At 46.8% G+C, this 19,631-nt stretch overlaps 2 protein-coding genes across 8 annotated transcripts in view; one reads left to right on the top strand and one right to left on the bottom strand.

Moving 5' to 3' along the window:
- The first annotated feature begins 8,157 nt into the window (after positions 1–8,157).
- id2a (inhibitor of DNA binding 2a) lies at positions 8,158–10,302 on the top strand. The gene is made up of 3 exons (XM_012867793.3): positions 8,158–8,606; positions 8,865–8,925; positions 9,655–10,302. Exons 1-2 carry the CDS (start codon positions 8,265–8,267, stop codon positions 8,919–8,921), a joined length of 399 nt encoding a protein of 132 aa, XP_012723247.1. The 5' UTR covers positions 8,158–8,264; the 3' UTR covers positions 8,922–8,925; positions 9,655–10,302.
- Positions 10,303–12,485: 2,183 nt separating this feature from the next.
- The window catches only part of kidins220a (kinase D-interacting substrate 220a), a 71,267-nt gene continuing 64,121 nt past the window's right edge, over positions 12,486–19,631 (bottom strand). For all 7 annotated transcript variants that reach the window (XM_036150660.1, XM_036150664.1, XM_036150665.1 and 4 more), the window contains 5 exons: positions 18,885–19,001; positions 18,711–18,809; positions 17,019–17,237; positions 15,089–15,310; positions 12,486–13,613 (listed from right to left, as the gene is read on the bottom strand). In XM_036150660.1, coding sequence (XP_036006553.1) covers positions 12,765–13,613; positions 15,089–15,310; positions 17,019–17,237; positions 18,711–18,809; positions 18,885–19,001 — 1,506 coding nt within the window. In that variant the 3' untranslated portion in view covers positions 12,486–12,764. The remainder of the gene's footprint in view (positions 13,614–15,088; positions 15,311–17,018; positions 17,238–18,710; positions 18,810–18,884; positions 19,002–19,631) is intronic.

Here is a 19,631-nt window from a genome sequence, read left to right as displayed (position 1 = left end):
CCACTTCAAAATGCCACAAATAGAACCAGAACATTTTTCTAATTGTCTTATTTTGCGTTAGCCGCACTATTCTTCTTTTTTTTCTTTTTAAGTAAAATGTCGACGGGTTTTCGGTTTAGCTTCCTGGTTTTATTAGACGTACAGTAGAGAGATTCCCTGGAATCCAACTGAGCAGAGTGACCGTTGGACACGGAACAGTTACACCACAGAACCCAAGAAGTCTGTGGGCTGAGTGGTATCAGAACCTGGTTTCAGGTCTCGCCGACACATTCTCAATTCCCCTTGGAATAGAGGAAGCTGTCAGACTGCGCCATGGGATTGAAACAAGCCCAGCTTCGTCTCTGGTGAAGCGTTTCCAGCCTCTCCCCCTGGTCATGAAAGCTGCTTCAAGCCCCCTTAGCTCAACAATAACGTGCTCGTAGTTTTACGCCGTTATTTCTCTTTTTCATTTGTTTGTACATATAGTTTGCAATTGGAGTGTAAAAGTAAATAAAGAGTGCTGAAAAGTTTTTAATTTCCTCTTTTTTTGAAGGGAGTCTGTAGTTTTATGACCAAATATATAATAACATTCCACATTTTCAATTTCAAGAATAAATACCAAATTTCTAAAATTGTGCTAAACTGTGCCAGAATGGCACATTAGGTTTCCGCCTGGATTTTATTTCAATCCAAACATGTTGAACTTCTCAACTGCTTGTTGTGTGGACACCAGACCTGCTACAGATGTAACCAAGATGCTGTAGTTACTATTTATTGTGTTTATTTCTTTCCTTACAGAAAAAGTAAGAGGTTTTGTATGCAAAGCCTTTTTAATGGCAATTATTTTAAATTTTTTGGGTGTTTAAATCTCATTTACTCAGGCCCAGAATAATTTACTCTTAAATTTCCACATCCACATCATCCTCCAGGACCTCTATGTTAGTTGATAACAAGATCAGCAGTTTAGGCGTCGTACAAGGTGAGAAAAGCCTTAAAAAGTATGAGTATGCTTTTTTTATTTTTTATTTTGGAAAATAGACTCTCTGACTTAAGAAGTTAGGGAAATATTTCCATCTTTCTTTTCTTTGTGGGTGAAATGATGATGAAACAACTTCTATACATTTATCCGAGGAAACGTGAATGAACATGATTCATTTTATTGGGTATTTCATTTAAACCCTGCAGGACTCGGCTCTTAGATAGATTTTTACAGACGGGGTTGCAGCCATTCTCTGAGGTTCGCCTGTTGATGGTCCTGCTGTAACATCCTGCTGGCTCCACGTTTTTAGTCATCTGACTGATGGTCTGGAGAGAAGCTGAAGAACTCGGAGGTAGTCTTCCTCTGTTATTCCCAAACACCTGGAGCGATGCAGAACTACGGTGGACTGTGAAACGGGCCCACAGCATCATGCTTCTGCCACCATGCTTTACTGGTTTCGCCGTGTTTTCAGGTTTAAATCGTCACCTTGACTCCTCCAAACGCTCTTCTCATCACGAGTCCAAGCAGCTGAAACTTTCTTTCATCTGACCATGCAGCTTTTCTCCTGCAGGCATTTGGCTTGTCCAGCTGGACAGCTGTGAATTTCAGCCCCTCCTGAGCGTGCCAGTTTTTGCAGCAGGGGCTTTTTTTTATCAGTCTATGTTGATGTTGGAAATGTCTTTACTTTGAACAGCATCGCCGGTGCTCCGACATTCTCCCAGTTCACAATAGACTTGAGCCTTACGGTTCCTGGGCTCTTCCTGAACATCTCATTTGAGGGACCAATGAATGGCCCAGGACTCAACCTCATAGAAAATCTGCAGACTTGGTTTGAAAGCCTCGTCAGTGGCAGAAAATGAACACATCTAACCTATTCTGACGGGGAGAGTGGTCAAACGTCCTGCCAGGAGGATGGGTTTAAGAAAATAGCAGATAAATTCCAACTCCTGCACCAGATTCTTGTTTATAAAAATGAATTAAAGTTGTCTGCTGCACAGTCATCCCAGCCTGGAGAAATAGCCGTCCAGATGCATCATTAAACAGCATGTGAAATTCATTACATTACATTTGATTGCACTGTTGCTGCCCACACCTGCTGCATTTGAACCGGGACCGGCTCAGACGGCCAGCAGAGCCGTAGCGTTCACGTGAAGTCAGATAAGCGACCCTAAGCGGTAATATATGCTCAGACGAGCTGATTTCCACCTTCTAGCTGTATGTTCAACCAGAAAGCACACAGTCCCACCTCCTGTGTGAAAAGCAAAGTATGCAGACATCTGATTTGGGGGGGGGGGCACAGGCTTGTCGCTGCAGTGACAGCTGTGCCGCAGTGATAGGTGGGCGACACAGCAACGCTGGCGTGTGATTGTGTGCCAACAGGCAATATTGCTCAAAAGTTAGACAGCGGCCAACTTTTGCAGGTTGCCAACGGGTGGGGGAGGCTATGTCCGACAGATCTCTGTGGTTGAACTCTGCTAGAAGACGAGCTTTAGCACATTTTAGTGACTAGTTGTGAAATGCATTCATGTTACGGACGCAGGTTCAAATCCGTTAAATTAAGTAGAATTAATTAAAACGGTGCAAATTCACAGCAAATGACTTCTGAAGCCTCTTTATGTGACAGACAGACGAAACGTCGTCAATATGCTTTCAGAGCAGCTCTGTGCAAACTAAAACAGATTCACATTCACTTTGTTTGATCCTGGTCAGAGCGCTGTGAAAAAAGTATTTACCCCCTTTCGTCTGTTTCGGCTCTTTTGTCACATTTAAATGTTTCAGACGATCAAACAGAATTTAATATCAGACAAAAAGGGATCTGAGTAAATCCAGACAGCAGCTTTCTAAAGGATTTGTTTTATTCTTAAAAGGGAAAAGAAAAGCTATTCTAACCAACCTGGCCCCAGGCGAAAAAGTAATCACACCCCTCCTGGTTGGAATAGATGGAATAGAAATATCCTTTAATGTCCCACCGTTGGGAAACTGGGGTGTCCCAGCAGCAAAGGTGTTAAATTATGAATTAAATGTGATTAACCAACAACTCTTACCACACTCTACTGCCAGAACCCAAAAATGACCCAAACAGAACCTGTCTGGCAACATGAAGGAGAACAGATCATGCCTCGATCTAAAGAAATTGAAGAATAGATTAGAAACAAAGTCCCTGATTAGCACAACTTCAGACTGTGAGCAAGGGGAACAGTTTTAGTTTGAACTGTAAGCCCCGCCCCCAAATGATTCCTCTGACATTATTGGCTACGTCTCAGGTAAATGGGATTCTCTCATATGAATAGTCAACATTTATAATGCCTCATGGTTCTGCTTACATGGACTGGGATGAGCTCAATTAGTCAATAATATGGTGCGTAAAAGCATTTTTGTCTTAAATAAAGTCAGTTATAGCTCCTTTGATAGAGTCAAATAAATGGACTTAGACCCAATCAGGAGGCTGTGGTGCGACTACAGGTGGCTGTTTGTGAAGAAAAACGCTCCAAGGTGGCTGAAATAAAACAATTCTGCAAAACAGAGTGGCCCGAAATTCCTTCACACACTCGTAAAACACTGACGGCCAATTATCACGAGCGCTTCATGGCTGTTATCGTCTACATCGTTAGATTTTAGGGAATTTACTTCTACACATGGGGCTAGGCTGGTTTGCACAGTTCTCCTTTAATACATGAAATCCTTATTTGTTTGATATTAAAATGTGGCGATCTGAAACATGTGACGAGTAACAAGAAGCTAATAAATCTGGGAGCAAACACTTTTTTTAAGACCGCATAGATTTTCTGCCTGTGCAAACATAAAAAAAAAAAAAAAAAAAAAAGAAACTCCAACAGAACCAGAACCCAAGTCAGTATGAACGCCATCTAACCCGAGTGCCTCAAAAGGACGGAGCAGAGACAAAAAGCCATGCCTAAGAGAAATGGAGGGATGCAGCTGGACCTCTGTGGACGAGGAGGAGGTGGAGGAGGATGAGGAGGAGGAGGAGGAGGAGGAGGAGGAGGAGGAGGAGGAGGAGGCGACTCGGCCTCCAGGAAGGCTTGGAGTGGCCACTCCACAACCAGCCTGGAAAGCTCTCCGGCAGCCATTGTGCCTTTTGTCTCCCTGTCCAATCTGCCCTTATCTCTCCATCCTCTGAAGGCTTCTGCGCGGCCACCTCCACCCCCCCCCCCCCCCCCACATGACAGCAGAACCGGGCCTCAGAGGGCACAAAGAGCCCCATCTGGACAGCAGGACAGGGCAGAAACGGGCCAGATGAGTGAAATGGGTGAAATCTCAACAGGTTTGCAGCTTTTCCTTTGGACCTGCAGAGTGACGCAGGCGCAGAGCTCATCAACCTGCGGCTCAGTCCCGGGCTGGCTGCTGCCTTCTGGGGGGGGTCCAGCACCAGAGCCCGCCCCGTGGGGATTCCCTGCTCCACTCCGGGGGGGCACTCCCCCACGCGACAGGCGCGTGGCAGCAGAAACACGACGAAGGATCGGTTCTGGTGCAGAAAGCAGCGCAGGTACCATGATGCGGAGCGGACTCTGTGGGGTCTGAAGCGTGTCCCACTGAAGCAGGAACCTCTGGTTGGACTTTATTCTAACTCCGGTTCTGCCCTGGTTCCCTCCGCCTGGCTCTGGGACCGGAGCGCGTCCAGCTGCAGGGCGCACACAGGCCGGCTGCAGCTGCAGCTGCGCCTGAACCAGAACCTGATGGCCGGACCGGCTGATGGAGCAGGAATGTCTGGGAGTTTCCGAGGATCAAAATGAAAATAAAAACTTTGGGGAAAGTTTTGCTTTTGTTTGTTTTTTGTATCCCTTTGCAAGGCATGAGGTTGGCAGTTCGAAAACACCTTCAGAAAACTTTACCAGCCAAGAAAGTTTGGTTTAAATACACCTGTGACAAAAATGCACAAAGCATCCCTACTATTTATTTATTTATTTAAATGTATTTATATATTTTTTGTTATTGTCGTTGGTTAGTTTTATTCATGAAAAATTAATCTATTTTTATTTTGGTCCAGCAAAATCTACATCCCAGAGACAAGGGAACATTTAGGGAGAAAACCGGCAATGTTTAGTTTAAATTAAACTAGACACTAACATTTTCAAGTAAATCTTTTGGCTTTATTGTTATTATTATTATTATTATTATTATAAGTAGTACTATTACTGATTATTCAGCTTATCATCATCAATCATCAATCATCTATTATTATTATTATTATTATTATTATTATTATTATTATTATTGTCGTGTTGGTCCTGCACAGACTACATTACATTTAGATTACATTGGTGGAGCAAATAATCAGCTCTCCTGATCACAGGAGTAGTTTTGTGTTCAATGTTTCTTTGAATTATGTCAAATATGCTTAAAGTAGTGAAAATAATTCACACCAGAGAACATCATCTTATGTTGGATCTGTGTGCGTCTTTGATCTGATGGAAAACATTGAAGATTTCACATTAGTCCATTTCGGGTCAAATGTTAATTATGGACAACTATGACATTTGTTGCATTCGTTATCAGCTAAATAAGTCTGGTTCCCATTGCTGAGGGTTATCCGTACTTCTCCCCCTTAATGCAGGTAATAGTTAATGTCCCTCTCAGAAATGAGAAACTTTCAACAAACTTACATGACTCAAGTTTTTATAAGTTATCCATCCTGCTTCAGACTCGCGTGTCAATTCTAGGCTAGTTTAGCTATGAATAAAACCAATTGTGCCTTCGTGAAAACTAAATATACTTCATTTATAGAACATTTGGATTTTCCATCATGTATGTAATACAGTAGTATTATATTAGCGGTCAAAGTAATAGGCTTTAAATACGACATCCTGGAAGTATTCTGGGGATCAGCTGGACTGCAACTGTAGGCCTGCTTAACTACTAATTTAATACTCAGGTCATTCAGAGAATGATGGACAGGAGGTGAAACAGCCTTACTGCACCTGAGTTGGACTGGATTTAGTGGCGCCACCTTTGGTTTGGGATGACTGGATGAGGGCCAAATCTGCTGCACCTCTACCCAATGACTCCTGGCCTCACCCTGGAATTACATAATCAGGTTATAAATGATGAGATTTACAGTATTTCTAAATCACAGACCGCAGCGCTAAAGCAAGCTCAAAGGGCCATCAGTACATTTAGAGTTTAAAAGGACTCTTAATCATGAATTTAGACTTTCGGATTGTTTAAAAAAACAACTCCTAAGGATGATGATGTTTGTTCATCATTGGGACCTAAATTTTATAACATCTCCTGAAACCCTGGTGTGTCCCTGAGATCATTAAAGCCCCCCACTGTGTTCCTAGAGACCCCCCAGGTTAGATTTCTGTGTGACTGGAAGTTCTGAAGGCATCAAGAGGACCCGGCGAACCCGTCCGGACCGGAGTTTTAGGGGCTCCTTCCCGGGTTGATCAGCTGAGGACCGCCCCCTGAAACCCCGTGACCTCCATGGAAACCGCCCGAGCGGCGCCGCGAGGGCTTGGCTGGAGGGCTGCCGTGAATGGGCTGACGTCACGGCGCCAGAGAGTCTGCTCCAAAGGCGGAGAGAGAGAGGGGAGCAGGAGGAGAAGAGGGAGGACGAGGAGCAGAGCGGAGGCTGCGGCGCGCTCAGCTCCGCGCCGACGTGCTCTTGCGCCAATTCACCGCGTCTCTGTCTGTCAGTCCGTCCGTCAGGCATCAGTCAGAGAAATGGGTTCACAGCTGCGGGGACGACGGGAAGAAGGAGAGAAAATGGGAAACATCTCTCGCAGCAGATGTGGACGCAGACTGCGGGAGATCCAGATTATGTTTGGAAATGCATAAAAAAACGGGAGGAGAAGCTGCGCGTAAAAAGGTGGCACAGATGGTGCCTGGCTCGACTTTTTTTCCTCATTTCCTAGTCTTTCTCTGGATTCGAAATCATCTTATCAAATCTAACAGCGACTTTCTTTAGGTTGTGCGTGACCGCCCTGGTTTAACATGTGTCCTGAATTAGACAGAGCATTAAAGTAACATCCAGAGTCTCAGATTTTCACCACTGGAGTCACATTCCGGTGCCGATCCTTCTCGTCATCTTTTCAACAGACACCTATATTAATTTGGGTCAAATGTAATGATCACAGCTGAACTGAAGCACATCCTAACAGCCTTGCCCTGCCCCTGGGGGCAATCACAGCGCCCCTGTCAACTCCAGCTGAAGAATGAAGCGCGTAATTCCGACCAAACAAATGGCTCCTTCAGAAACCATCAACACATCTTCATGCGCTCAGATATTAGGACACTTTTCAGGAAGTTTTCATTTGGACCACAAAAAGTGCACGATAGTTATTTGCATATAAAGAAAACGTGGCGATGGAACATCGCTGCGCACCTTTCATAGTAAACGGCACAGTCAGATTCTTAGTTCTGCACCAACGATTAAAAAATTAAACCCAATAGTGCGGCATCTACTGCGGATGATGGACACTTTGGGCATCAGCTTTAGAGCATTAAATCGGGAATAATGTAGGAACAGCCATAAAGTGTGTGAGGCTACTTCACTGATTTGTCATTTTTATCATCGTGAGCACATTGTAGTCAATCCAAAAGCCTGACAGCAATAACCCCCCTTTCCCATGAAAGTAGTAGTATTTTTTTATTTTATTGTTTATGCCTACGATGGAGTCTCTCCTGTGGGACTCAGCCGCACAAACCTGCCTCCACACCGGGTCCCGACTGGCCTGATGAGGAGTCATCAGACGCGCCTGGTCCAGTCCTGTCTCCACTGCTCCATGCCTCCACGTCTGAGTGTACAGCTGGAAACATGAGTGTTGGTTGCATCAAATAGTGTTTCTTTATTATTATTATTATTATTATTATTATTATTATTATTATTATTATTATTATTATTATTATTATTATTATGACTACGTCCCTATTTATTTCCGTAATAAAGTTTCACATTTCTAACTTGCGTGCAAAGATCCAGGCGCGTCCTCAGCCTCACCATCTGACATCCATCATTAATTTTCTTGATCAGAAACAGGTAAGCGCTTAATTTTCCAAATTGCCCACCGGAGCTGCTGAAGCGCCCTCCGCTGGTTCCGCCTCCAACCTGCGCCGCCGCTGCGTAAATCAGCCAATGGGAGGATAGAGGCGCTCTGAGCGACGCGGCGGCCGCGCCCAATCAGCGCCTTGGAGCCGGCCGTGTCACAAGCACAGGCTGTTGCCTATAAAACCCGCTCTGACAGTTCGGGTGATCCAGTCTGAGCGCTGATCGTCTGACAGAACAAAAAGGAATAACCGAGCCAAAGCAAGCCCTCCCCACCGGCGACAACTCTTCAACCCCGGCAGAATGAAAGCAATAAGCCCCGTGCGGTCCTTCCGGAAAGCCGGCACGAATTTCTCGGAGCACCCCCTGGGAATCTCCCGGAGCAAGACCCCGGTGGACGACCCGCTCAGCCTGCTGTACAACATGAACGACTGCTACTCCAAGCTGAAGGAGCTGGTGCCGAGCATCCCGCAGAACAAGAACGTCAGCAAGATGGAAATCCTGCAGCATGTCATCGACTACATCCTGGACCTGCAGATCGCCCTGGACTCCAGCCTGCATCACCCCGCTGCGCGGCCGGGGCAGAGCGCGTCCAGGACCCCTCTGACCACCCTCAACACAGACATCAGCATCCTGTCATTACAGGTAATTACGCCGCAGCTGACTAAACTATAGGAGAAAAAACGCGGCCGGGCTGCTCCTATCTGCGCCCCGGCAGCCGATGCGCACAAAATGGCTTGTTGGGAAAAGAAAATGGCATGTTTCTCCCTTTTCCCCTTTTGTTCGCCATCGCGTGAGGAAGAGATCCGACCCACATCGGCGCTGGTGCGACGCCAGCCACTTCGATCGAACACGCTGCGTAAACCCCGCTAACATTTGGTTTGTGTGTTTGTTTGTTTTCAGTCCCCGGAGTTGCCGTCAGAGCTGCTGACAGATGACAGCCGGACTCTGCATCGTTAAAGCGGTAAGTAGGCTGTCCCCGTGTCTGCTGCTGCATTCTGTCCAGGGCTCTTAGGCTCCAATACAGCCTGTCTCCCAGTCTGCTCAGGCAGAGCGACACCAGTCCGTTTGTTCCTCCCGTCGCTGGAATCTAAAGGTCCCAATATGTTGTTCTGCGAGAGAAGGCGCCGTTTGCGCACGACGCAGACTTAAATCCACTTTAGATCCATTTGATGGAGCTTTATTGTGTCTGGAAAGGCGCACTTTGCGTCAGATTTTTTTTTTTTGTTGTTGTTGCAGAAATAACCTGGAGGCTCTTCGCTCCAAGCTGCTCGCTTTACTGTACGCAAGCAGCAGCAGCCGTCAGGGTTGTATTATAGCCTCTTGTGTCTGTAATGAAGAGCATCTGCAACGGGAAAATAATGGCTGTTTGGATTACTGCTACTACGATGTCTGCACATAATTGGTACAAGAAGTGGGTAGGCGCCAGCTGAGCGGCAATTACGCTGATTCTTCCCCAGATTGGAGGCTGAAGTTGTGCGAAAAGTGCGTGCACGGCACTCCCCCTGTTCCCATGCGTGTGTGTGTGTGTGTGTGTGGCTGCGTGCGCGCATCTGGAGCGCAGGGTTTGCTCAGTATTGGGAGTGTTTGGTTAAATGTTAAAAACTGCGGCTTCCTCCCTGGCGCCAGTCTGTCCGGATCTCTGCCCTGTTTGCATTTTCTAAACACGCCTCTCTTTCTCAATCTTTTGCAGGTGTTTGGTCAAGACGCAAAAACACACACAGGACCTGGGGAGCAGGACTTTCCTCCCCCTCTCCTCCTCCAGCCTCCCTCTCCTCCAGGCCTGGATTTTTTTTTTCTGTTTTTTTCTGAAATCAAGAGACTTTTGCTTATAATGGGACAATCTGATGTGATGTGTTTTCTGTTTGGACACCTCATTATTATTTAATTTATGAAATCTTATTTGTGGGTCCTTTCTGGAAATGGAAGGCGCGTTATACGGGATTATTTCCCCTCCCTGTACCCTAACCTCCTCCTCACTCGGCCCCTCTCCCCGTTTGAACTCTTCGCTTTTTTTGCGGAGGTGGGAACGTGTACAGAACAGACTTGGTTAGTTGCTGTAAGAAAAAGAAAAAAAAAAGTTTAGTCTTGTCTTGTCAGAATTGTTGGCACATGAAGGACTGGACGATGTTTAAAACATAAAAAAGTTAAAGTGAAAGAATGAGACCTTGTGAACTCTTTCTCTCTCCGCGGGAGTTGATCTTGTATAGTTGCAGGAATTTGAGACTTCTGCAAAACGTGTAATGTTGTACTTAATTATGCTGAAACTTTTTATAAAAGTAATGTAAATTGTACCTCTCTCTTTTTTTTTTTTTTTATACAAAATAAACCCAAAACGCAACTGCAACATGTTTTATTTGGGGGCATCGCGGTGCGTAATGACGGCTGCCATGCTGCGGTCTGAAGTCCTCATCAGACCGGCGCTATCAGACCTATAATGAGCCGAGACTGCGTCAACATCTCTGCCTTGAAGGCAAACACCAGCTTGAGGCGCACAGGTTGCGTAAAAAGCCTATTTGGAGCGCACTGACTGGCTGCACTTTTACTTTCTCACAAGCTATGTAAAGTAAATAGGATTAGGTGGTTTTAGTCTGAGCCAGTTAAGCTCTGGCCAGCGCTGCTTTTCAATCTTAAGCAATTTAATTTAAGATGAAACTGGGCCTGTGATTGGTTGCTAATAAATCTGAGCAGTAACTTGGTTTAGTTTTAAAATGATTTCGCCTCACTGTTTAAACATGTTGCTGAGGAAACTGATGAAAACCTAATTCGATCATATAAACTGAATAAAGGAAATGCAGCGGAAAGGGGTCTGTAGGTTTGAATCCTCCTGCAGTGCCTTGCAAAGTTATTCCGTGTGAACCAGTTAGCAGTCTGTCGAGTAACTTCACTTTGTGAAGTGGATGCAGAATAACGCTTTTTGGATTTTATTTTTTTAACATCTGAAAGGCACACACCTGGTAGAAGATGAGAGAAGCTGAACTTTTTTGGCCTGCATGGAGTTCCCTCAGAGAAACATGGTGGTGGCAGCATCATGCTGAGGGGTAGCTTTTCTTCAGCAGGGACGGGGATGGGAAGATGGATGGAGTTAGATACTGAACAGAAAACCTGTCAGAGGCTGCAGGAGACCTGAACATACAGCCAGAGATATTATGATTCAGCGGTTAGAGTGGCCTAGTCAAAGTAAAAACTGAGGTGACATTCTCCATCTGATCTGATCTTCAGGTATTTTGCGTTAGAAAATATTTCAGCCTGTAGATGAGCTGCCAGAGACGCTCCTAAAGAGCGAAAGGTGCTTCTGCCAAGCTTTGACTTGGAGCAACTAAACACAAACGCACAGTTTATTTATTGCAAATGGTAAACCTAACATTTTCCTTCGATTTCACAATTTACCACGCACTTGTCCTGCCACATAAAACCCACTGTGGCCTGGTGGCGAATAGTCACACTGTGAATAAACTCTAGCCCAGGACAGGAATGATTTAACATGCTACTGTAGGCCAGCATGCCAGCGCTTGTATTATATGTTAAAGCGCTCAGGAGGAGGCTGGAATGGGCCAAACGTGATTTATACAGCACACCGGGGTTCTCCTCATGCTTCCATCTAACCTGAGGAATGGCGTGTGTTTCCACCAAAGGAACTCTAAAGACAAAGAGCTCAGTTTCATGTGAGCAGCAGAACGGACTCAGTCTGGGCCGGTAACTTAAAACCCTCCTCCTTGTAAATGTCAACACTCTCCACTTTGAGTCTAGTTGGTCTGAGTTTCTCCTCAGTGGTTTCTCATTGACAGGCAGTGTCCACAGCCCTGCAGCAGGTTTGTATGGAGAGTGCGCCCTCTATGGGTCAACAGCAGTACTGTCAGCGGAGACTTGGCCTTGTTCTATATAACTGCGCCGGTAACCATGAAACCAGCTGCAAATTAGACCGCTTAAGTCGTTTTAAAGCTAAATCCAAGGTTCCTGCAGTTTTATTTACGTCAACGTTTTCATTTTGAGCAAAGAATTCAAAAGCTCACTGTCAATTTATACGAGTCTCACAGCAGTGATGCTTGAAATATGAAAGCGGCTGAAACCAAATGTAGGACAGTCCGATAAACTGAAGATCAATAAACAAATTTATTCCAAAACTAGATGGAGGGACAGAAAGAGGGGTGGGTGGTGTGAGCATAGATGGATAAATGGATAAATGGATACATGCACGGATAGACAGAAGCAGTAGATAATGAATGCATGCATGGATTGATGGTTGCAACCATAGATGGAGGAACAAATGCATAGATGGAAGCGTTGATAATGCGTGCATGGATGGATGATGGATGAACTAATTGATACGACTTTTCCATATTAGGATAGGGAATAAATTCTGGGAACATGTGACCATGAGGATGAGGACAGAAACTTAAATCCAAAACTAAAACGTATTTATTTATTCCAGATTTTTAACCGACTGCGTAGGAAGTCGTTGAAGAGTCCGAGTGTTTCATCAGCTGATTTCCAGACAGAGAAATAAAGACCATGAGGGAAATATTAAGGGTGATGAGGTGAAAGGTTTATTGGTTGACTAAACATGTAACAGTCGGCTGACAGAAACTAAACTAACGTCTTCAGTAACTAGCTGCTGACTCTTTATGTGAGAACACTAATCATCCCTTCCACAAACACACACACAGTTTACACACAGGAGACAATCCTACGCTGATACGGCGGGAACAGGTTCCGTAGAACCGGGTTCTTTATTCAGCATCGACTACGGAGAACTTGAGGAACACATGTCTGCTCTACATCACCACGACATCTAGAGCCGTCTCACAGGACGCTCTCCCGCTCATCCCCCAGGCTGATGGACACCAGGTTCTGGTTCTGGTGGACGGTGACGGCGGCGCTGCTGCTGCTTCCTGGGTGGACGACGATGCTGGAGGCGGGGAAGGCGTCCTGCCGCTGACGGCTGTTGTTGGCGTTGGAGTTGGTGTCGTCGGGGGAGTTGTTGTTGTTGAGGGTGGAGCTGCTGGCGGCGCGGTTCAGGTTGCTGACGCCGTCGCAGGGCCACGCCTCGTCCGGGCTGCTGGCCGCCAGGCTGGCTTCGGACGGCGCGTCCGAGCAGATGGACATGCGGGCCACGGCCGCGTCCTGCAGGCCGCTCAGCCTGCTGGGCAGGAGGCCCCTGGTCTTCACCAGGCCCTCCAGCTCCAGCTCGATCAGGCTGGGCTTGGGGGGGCCCCTCTCACCGCCGGCCTCCTCCAGGGAGGGATCAGGGGAGCTGTCGCTGGAGCGCATCCCCGAGTCGGAGGAGTCCTTCTTGTCCAGGAGGATGTCTGTGAGGAGGCCAGGCTTGGCCAGGAGCCCGGCGGGCTGCGGGGCCCCGTGGGGAGCAGGAGGACCGGCTCGTCCCTCTTTGTGGAGGAGAGGCGTGGTGTTGTCGGCTTCGTCCGGGCCAGAGTCCTCCTCGCTGGGGAGCTGGTGATAGTACGACCCGGCGCCTTTCTTCTTGGAGCCCGGGGTCCTGGAGGACAAGCTGTGGTCCAGCTTCTCGTCCTCTTCACTGATGGGATCCAGGAGCGGAGCGTCGGCCCCGGAGGCGAAATCTGGGACGTCGCTGCTCTTGGAGGCCCTCTTGATGAAGGGCTTGCGGCTGTCCTGGTCGGCTCCTTCCTTGGCCTGAGGAGAGGGCACAGGATTTAATAAAGGGAACATAGAAACAGGCCGGGGGGGCTCACAAGAAACAAAGAATCAAAGTAAGAAGGGATCGTCTCCATTTTCCCCAGTTTGGACCGATTACAGGCGTCAGAACACAGAACCACACTGACCCGGAGCTTCGTCTGCGTCAGACGCTCAGAGAGAAATACAGTCGCTCTTCTTCTCTGGTGCAGCTGTGAGAGTTTACTTGAACTTCTGTCAAACTTCAGCCACAAACATCAACGTATTCTCCAGCTTCCCATCATCTTAGGACCTCCTCAGGCTAAACGTGACGCTAAACGTTTTACAACCCAGAACCGCTCAGAACCGCCCAGAACCGCAGGCCCGTCAGAGATAATTAGACTGCAGGAAATCAAAGCATCGATTAAATGTTCATTTAAATCACTTTTATCCCCTTTTAAAATCTCCTTTTTGAGCTAGCAAACATTTTAATATCTAAAAAAACATCTACATACATTGAGGCCTCCATAGTTTGTCTCATTTATATCAAACTCCTTTCTGCTTAAACCAGTTTAAATATCTTTGTGCTCAAATAGCAATAAAATATTGAGTTAAAAAAGTTAAAATGTTAAGTTTCATTACATTTAAAAGGCTACTAAGCTGACTGCTCTTAGAAGCAGCGTTATCCCTGAGCCTGGAGCTTCTAAAGATGATTCCATCTGGGTCTGGACTTTGACTAGGCCATTTAAGGCTTGGACACGTACGCCCAGGTTTGTCGGCTCCTTTCATCACCAGGACTGTTCTGAACCTTCCTTCCTCTCCCCATCAGCTCCTCAGCTCCTGTAATCCCGCAGCATGATGCTGCCACTGCCGTGTCTCACAGGCGGCCTCCGTCTGACCGCCAGGTGACTTGTGAAGGAAAATGGCCACGCTGCATTTTATTTAGAGGTCTTGAAGTAAAACAGGCCAGAATTCAAAAGCACGCCGCACCTTTCAGATTTTTGTTTTTAAATAAAAAAATCTTTGCTCAGTTTATTAGCGCCACTCCTGAGTCGGTCCATCGTATCAAACACATTGACGTTTGTAGACATAACATGACGGAAGTTCAAGAGGTGCACTGCAAAAACAGAACTAAAAATAAGTAAATTGTTATTGAAATTAGTATATTTATACTTTATTTGAGCAGGTAAGTAAAATAATCTGCCAATGGAATAAGATTTTTGCACTTAAAATAGGAAGAACTCATTTCCATCACCTTATTTCAAGTGCATTATATCTAATTATCTTATTTTAGGGGTAAAAATACTCACTCCAGTGGCAGATAATCTTATTTACCTGCTCAAATCAAGGACAAATGCACTAATTTCGAGAAAATATTACTTATTTTTAGTTCTGTTTTTGCAGTGTGTGAATACTTTTTCTAAGTGTGCTCTAACTGGATTACTTCGCCCACAGATGAAGTCATAGTCTGTGTGTGTGAGAGAGAGCGAACGCACCCCTTTGTCCTCGGAGCTGGCGGCCTGGAGGAACTGGCCCGGATGGGGCTGCACGGGCCGCTCCCCCCCGCTGCCGGACATCTCCAGCTGGGCCATCTGAGCGATGTACTCCCTGTAGGCGTCCCGGTACTCCGCCTGCTGCTTGTCGGTCAGCTTGCAGATGTCATTGGACGATTCCTGGGAGTTGAGGCTGGACATGCTTGAAGTGTGGTGGTTTGTCACCTGACAGCAGGAGGAGAAAGTCCCGTCACTACGTCTGTAAAACCGCCGTAAAACACACCAACGCCAGACAGTCCACATATGTTCAGATTACACGCACAGAAAAAAAACAACAAAAAGTTCAGTCGGATGAAGCAAAATGTTACCAGCACAGAAAAGATTTGGGAGCGACTACATTTACAACAATTCACAAAGTGAGACGTATAAATCAGCAGCAGAGCCAGCTGTCGACTCGCCACTTGTTTGTTCTTAGACGTTTTCTGCAGGCTGGGAATAGGGCGGGTGAAAATAAACGCGGGCCCCACGACACCTTTTGGTGCGCTGAACTCTGCGTGTGTATTTTTAATTCTGTCAAACTCAACGCGGCGTTCGTTTCCTCCTGCTGCGCTCGTGTGAAACCTCTGAGGTCACCAACATGCGGTCTGCTGCTGTGGACGCTCGGCAGATCGCTGCTCAACACGCATCTCACCCAAAAAACGACAAAGTCTCATCCTAGACGCATGCATTAGTTTCTTCTTACGACTGGATTTAGGGCTGGACTTGGACTAGGCCATTTCTAAGCCACGATTACACACTGCAAAAACGGAACTAAAAATAAGTCAAATTTTCTTGAAATTAGTGTCTATGTCCTTGTTTTGAGCACGTAAATAAGATGATTTGCCAATGGAATGAGATTTTTGCACTTAAAATAGGAACAACTTATCTCCATCATCTTCTTTAGAGGGTAAAATGTCTAATTATCTTATTTTAGGGGTCAAAATACTCATTCCATTGGCAGATCATCTTATTTATGTGCTCAAAACAAGGACATATACACTAATTTCAAGAAAATTTGACTTATTTTTAGTTCCGTTTTTGCAGTGTACTTTGATGTGGCGGTTTTCAGGATTTCCTCCAGGATCGACCTGGATTTAGCTCCATCCACCCTGACCAGCTTCCCTCCCCTGCATGCCGCTGTGGGGGCGCTGAGCTCAGGTAGAGGCGCCGTCTTACGCTGGCTAGAAAACCTTCTCCCTGGGTTTTTATACACAAACAAATCTTTATCCTCTCACTTCACACTTCAGCGCTACTTCTTGTTAGTCCAAACTTTGAAATAGGGCTGTGCATAAAAATCGATACAAAGATTAATATCGATATTTTTGAAAACGATTTATTATCGATATTCTGGCTTTCGATATCGATATACCTCCCAATGCCTAGAGGGCGTTATTACAGAGCACCATTACTGTTTACAGTGAGGAAGAGCAAGTGAGATGAATTTGCGGCATGGCAGACAGGATCTTAGAAACTCCTTCGTTCCTAAAATCAGACGTTTGGGCACATTTTTGGTTTCTGTGATACGTTCAATGCATTGAACCAAATGAACTTTGTTTTCCTGTTTAATATATCAGTGTTCAATAAATTGAACATAGATATTTGGCTTGTTTTGTTGATTGAATGACTTTGAGCATTAATTTGTAAGTAATAAATATCGATATTCGAGTCAAAGTAAATCAAACTGACTGTATCGAGAATCGTATTGTATCGTGAGCTATGTATCAACAATCGTATCGAATCGGCTCATCCTAGCGATACCCAGCACTACTTTGAAATGCAGAGGGTTGTGGTTGCAAAGCGACAGAATGTGAACCAGTTAAAGGGCATGAGCAGTTCCTCAGTAAGCATAAAGAACGTGTCTGCTTGGCTTTGTTCTCCTGGCTGGAGGACTCACCGTCCACTGCGGGTTGCTGCTGCGTCTCGGCGGCTCCTCCAGCCCCGCCCCGCTCAGCTCCTCAAAGCTCAGGTTGAGGCTGAAGGGCCCAGTTTCCCGCTGGGCTGCAGCGGCGCGTCGGCCGGGCTCCCCGTGGAGCACGCTGCCGCCCGCCTCGCTGGCGGCGCGGGACTCGTCCTGAAGCGCCGCCTGCGTCTCCGCGTGCCGCTGCTCCATCACCTGAAACACAGATTTCAGGGAAACGTCACCCAAAGCGCCCAACATGGATCTGAGCTCAACGTCTTTCTGGGCTGCTGACGTTGCCCAACAGGCAGCAGGTTGTGAGCGGTTCTTTAAGCAGAGCTGCTCATCTGTCCTTTCCCTCCCCGACAATAACCTCCCTTCATCCACACATCAGTCAGCCATCTTGAACCAGATGGCCACGCTCGCAGCATCCTGGCAACACAACACTGGGCTTTTTTTTTTTTTTCATGAAGCTGAAAGTCCCCTGAACTTTCCAGATGCTTGAGAGTGAGCCCGGCTGAACGCGACCAACACGCCCCGCGTTAGTGTGGCGGCATGTGGCGGTGATTTCTGGACTGACGAGTGAGCTTCTGGTAATACGGATTATAAAATCCCAATATCTTAAGGCCGTCTAAGCCTCAAGTCTATTTATGAGAAACGGTGCTGCTTAAATGGAGGAGTAAGCCTGAGATGGCCTGGATTAACAGGAAGCTGCAAAAAAATGCACAGCTGTCTGATTCTGTCAGATCAAAACCTCAAACTTTAATGTATTTTATGGGGATCTTATGAGACAGAAATGTAGAGAGGAAGGAGAACGATAAATGGTCTTCAAATCTTTTTGAGACTAAAAATCTAAAAGGTTTGGCGTGTATTTATATTCAGGTCCTCCGAGTCAGAACCCTGTAGAACCACCTGCTTCTGGAGACGGAAACTTTGTCCATTCTTCAGTCAGACTGGATGGAGAGAATCAGTGAACATCAAAAGTCTTGCCACAGACTCTCAATAAAGGTTGGCTTATTACTTTGACTAGGCCACTCCAACCCTCCCATAGTATATCTGGCTGCAGGTTCACCTGCTCTGCTGTCTCCGCTGCAGCAATGCCTCCCCACAGCATGATGCTGCCACCTCCATGTCACATTTAGGGGATAGTGGGTTCACACAACATGAAGGTAAGAATTTCATTTAAAGAACACTTTCTACGTCCCACACCTGGACCGTGGCAAACCGCAGGAAGGACTGCAGCCCCCACATCAGATTAGTGGAGCGCATGAGTAAAGTTGTCCTGCTAACAGCTTCTGCCACCCGAGCTTTGGGTCTTTGCATCTCACCCAGAGGTCCCACAGACCTCCAAGTTGCTTCAAACATCTCTGAGACGTCCCTCCTGGACCCGTCTCCTGGGTCCTCTGGCTGTTCTCTAGAGAAGCTCTGAGGCCAGAAACAGAGCAGCTGCATTCATCCTGAAGTTCTCACACTCAGGTGGACGCTCAGTTCAAATAATGAAAATGTTTTCCGTCTACTTTTATGCACTAGTCTGTGAATTAAAATCAAAGCTGGAGCTTGTGGCTGACAAACCTAAAGGCGTGTGAATAGTTTTGCAAATAACTTATGAACCCCCTTCCTTGGCTTTTAAACCACTTTGAAAAGCATCGTGTCACCGTTTATATGTTCCTTTGGGTCATTTCGTCTCACCATTCCTCTGAAGAGCTGCCAGTCACCGAAGTTCATCTCCATCTCCCTCTTCAGCTCGTCCAGGTTGCAGTGGGTGAGCACTCGGCCGTTTATGTTGGCCTGCAAACGCACAGAGCTCGGTGAATAAAAGCCGGAGCTACAGATGCAGGCGAAGCGGAGGAACAGCGTTCTTACCTTGGTGATTATGGCCGCGTACTGAGGCAGCATGTTGGGGTCCATCCCGTCGACCTGCTTGAGCCGCTCGCACACGCCGTCCGTCCCCAGCGAGCTGAGCGGCGCCACGGGACACACCTGCACCCACAGACATGAGCACACGGTCGGTGTGTGCAGAGATTGGCAGAAATGAAATGTGCTTGTTAGAGCCGACCGGCACACCCAGAAAACACACACAGACGAGTGCAGAGCGAGCAGCCGGTCCTACAGAGGAGACATGCACCAGGCAGGACGGCAGAGTCCAGGCTGAACGTCAGCGGCCATCACTGTGGAGGAGGCTGAATGTGGCTCATAGCAGCCGGCCAGCATCTCACAACTTCATCCTATCGACGGTAGCAATAATGCACCCCCCCATTTCTCCTTACTGTCGCCTTTCCTTCCTTCCTCTCTCTTATTATCCCCCTCAACCTCCTGTGCCGGCCTCCCTCTCTCGCTCCCCTCGGCTATTAGCGCCATTAAGACCTGGCTCCAGACTAAGCCCCCTGGCTTTGTCTCTGGTTCTGAGGGACAGCAGAGCGGGGCTTAGCTGGACTCCCAGTGGATGTTGGACAAAATTACCATCATTCCGTACAAAACTGTTGACGCTGGTGAGAGCCAACCTTCTGTGATGGTGTGGATGAACACTGCCGCTCAGAAGTTTTTAGTGCTAGGGTGAAACCACAGCGCCTTTTGTTAGGTTGAATATTCAAACTTCACAGTATTTCGCTG

This window comes from Fundulus heteroclitus, chromosome 19, assembly GCF_011125445.2.
Source record: "Fundulus heteroclitus isolate FHET01 chromosome 19, MU-UCD_Fhet_4.1, whole genome shotgun sequence".
NCBI classification, from domain to species: Eukaryota; Metazoa; Chordata; class Actinopteri; order Cyprinodontiformes; family Fundulidae; genus Fundulus; species Fundulus heteroclitus.
Note: the sequence above shows the minus strand (reverse complement) of the source record. Positions and strands in the feature narration are given on the sequence as shown.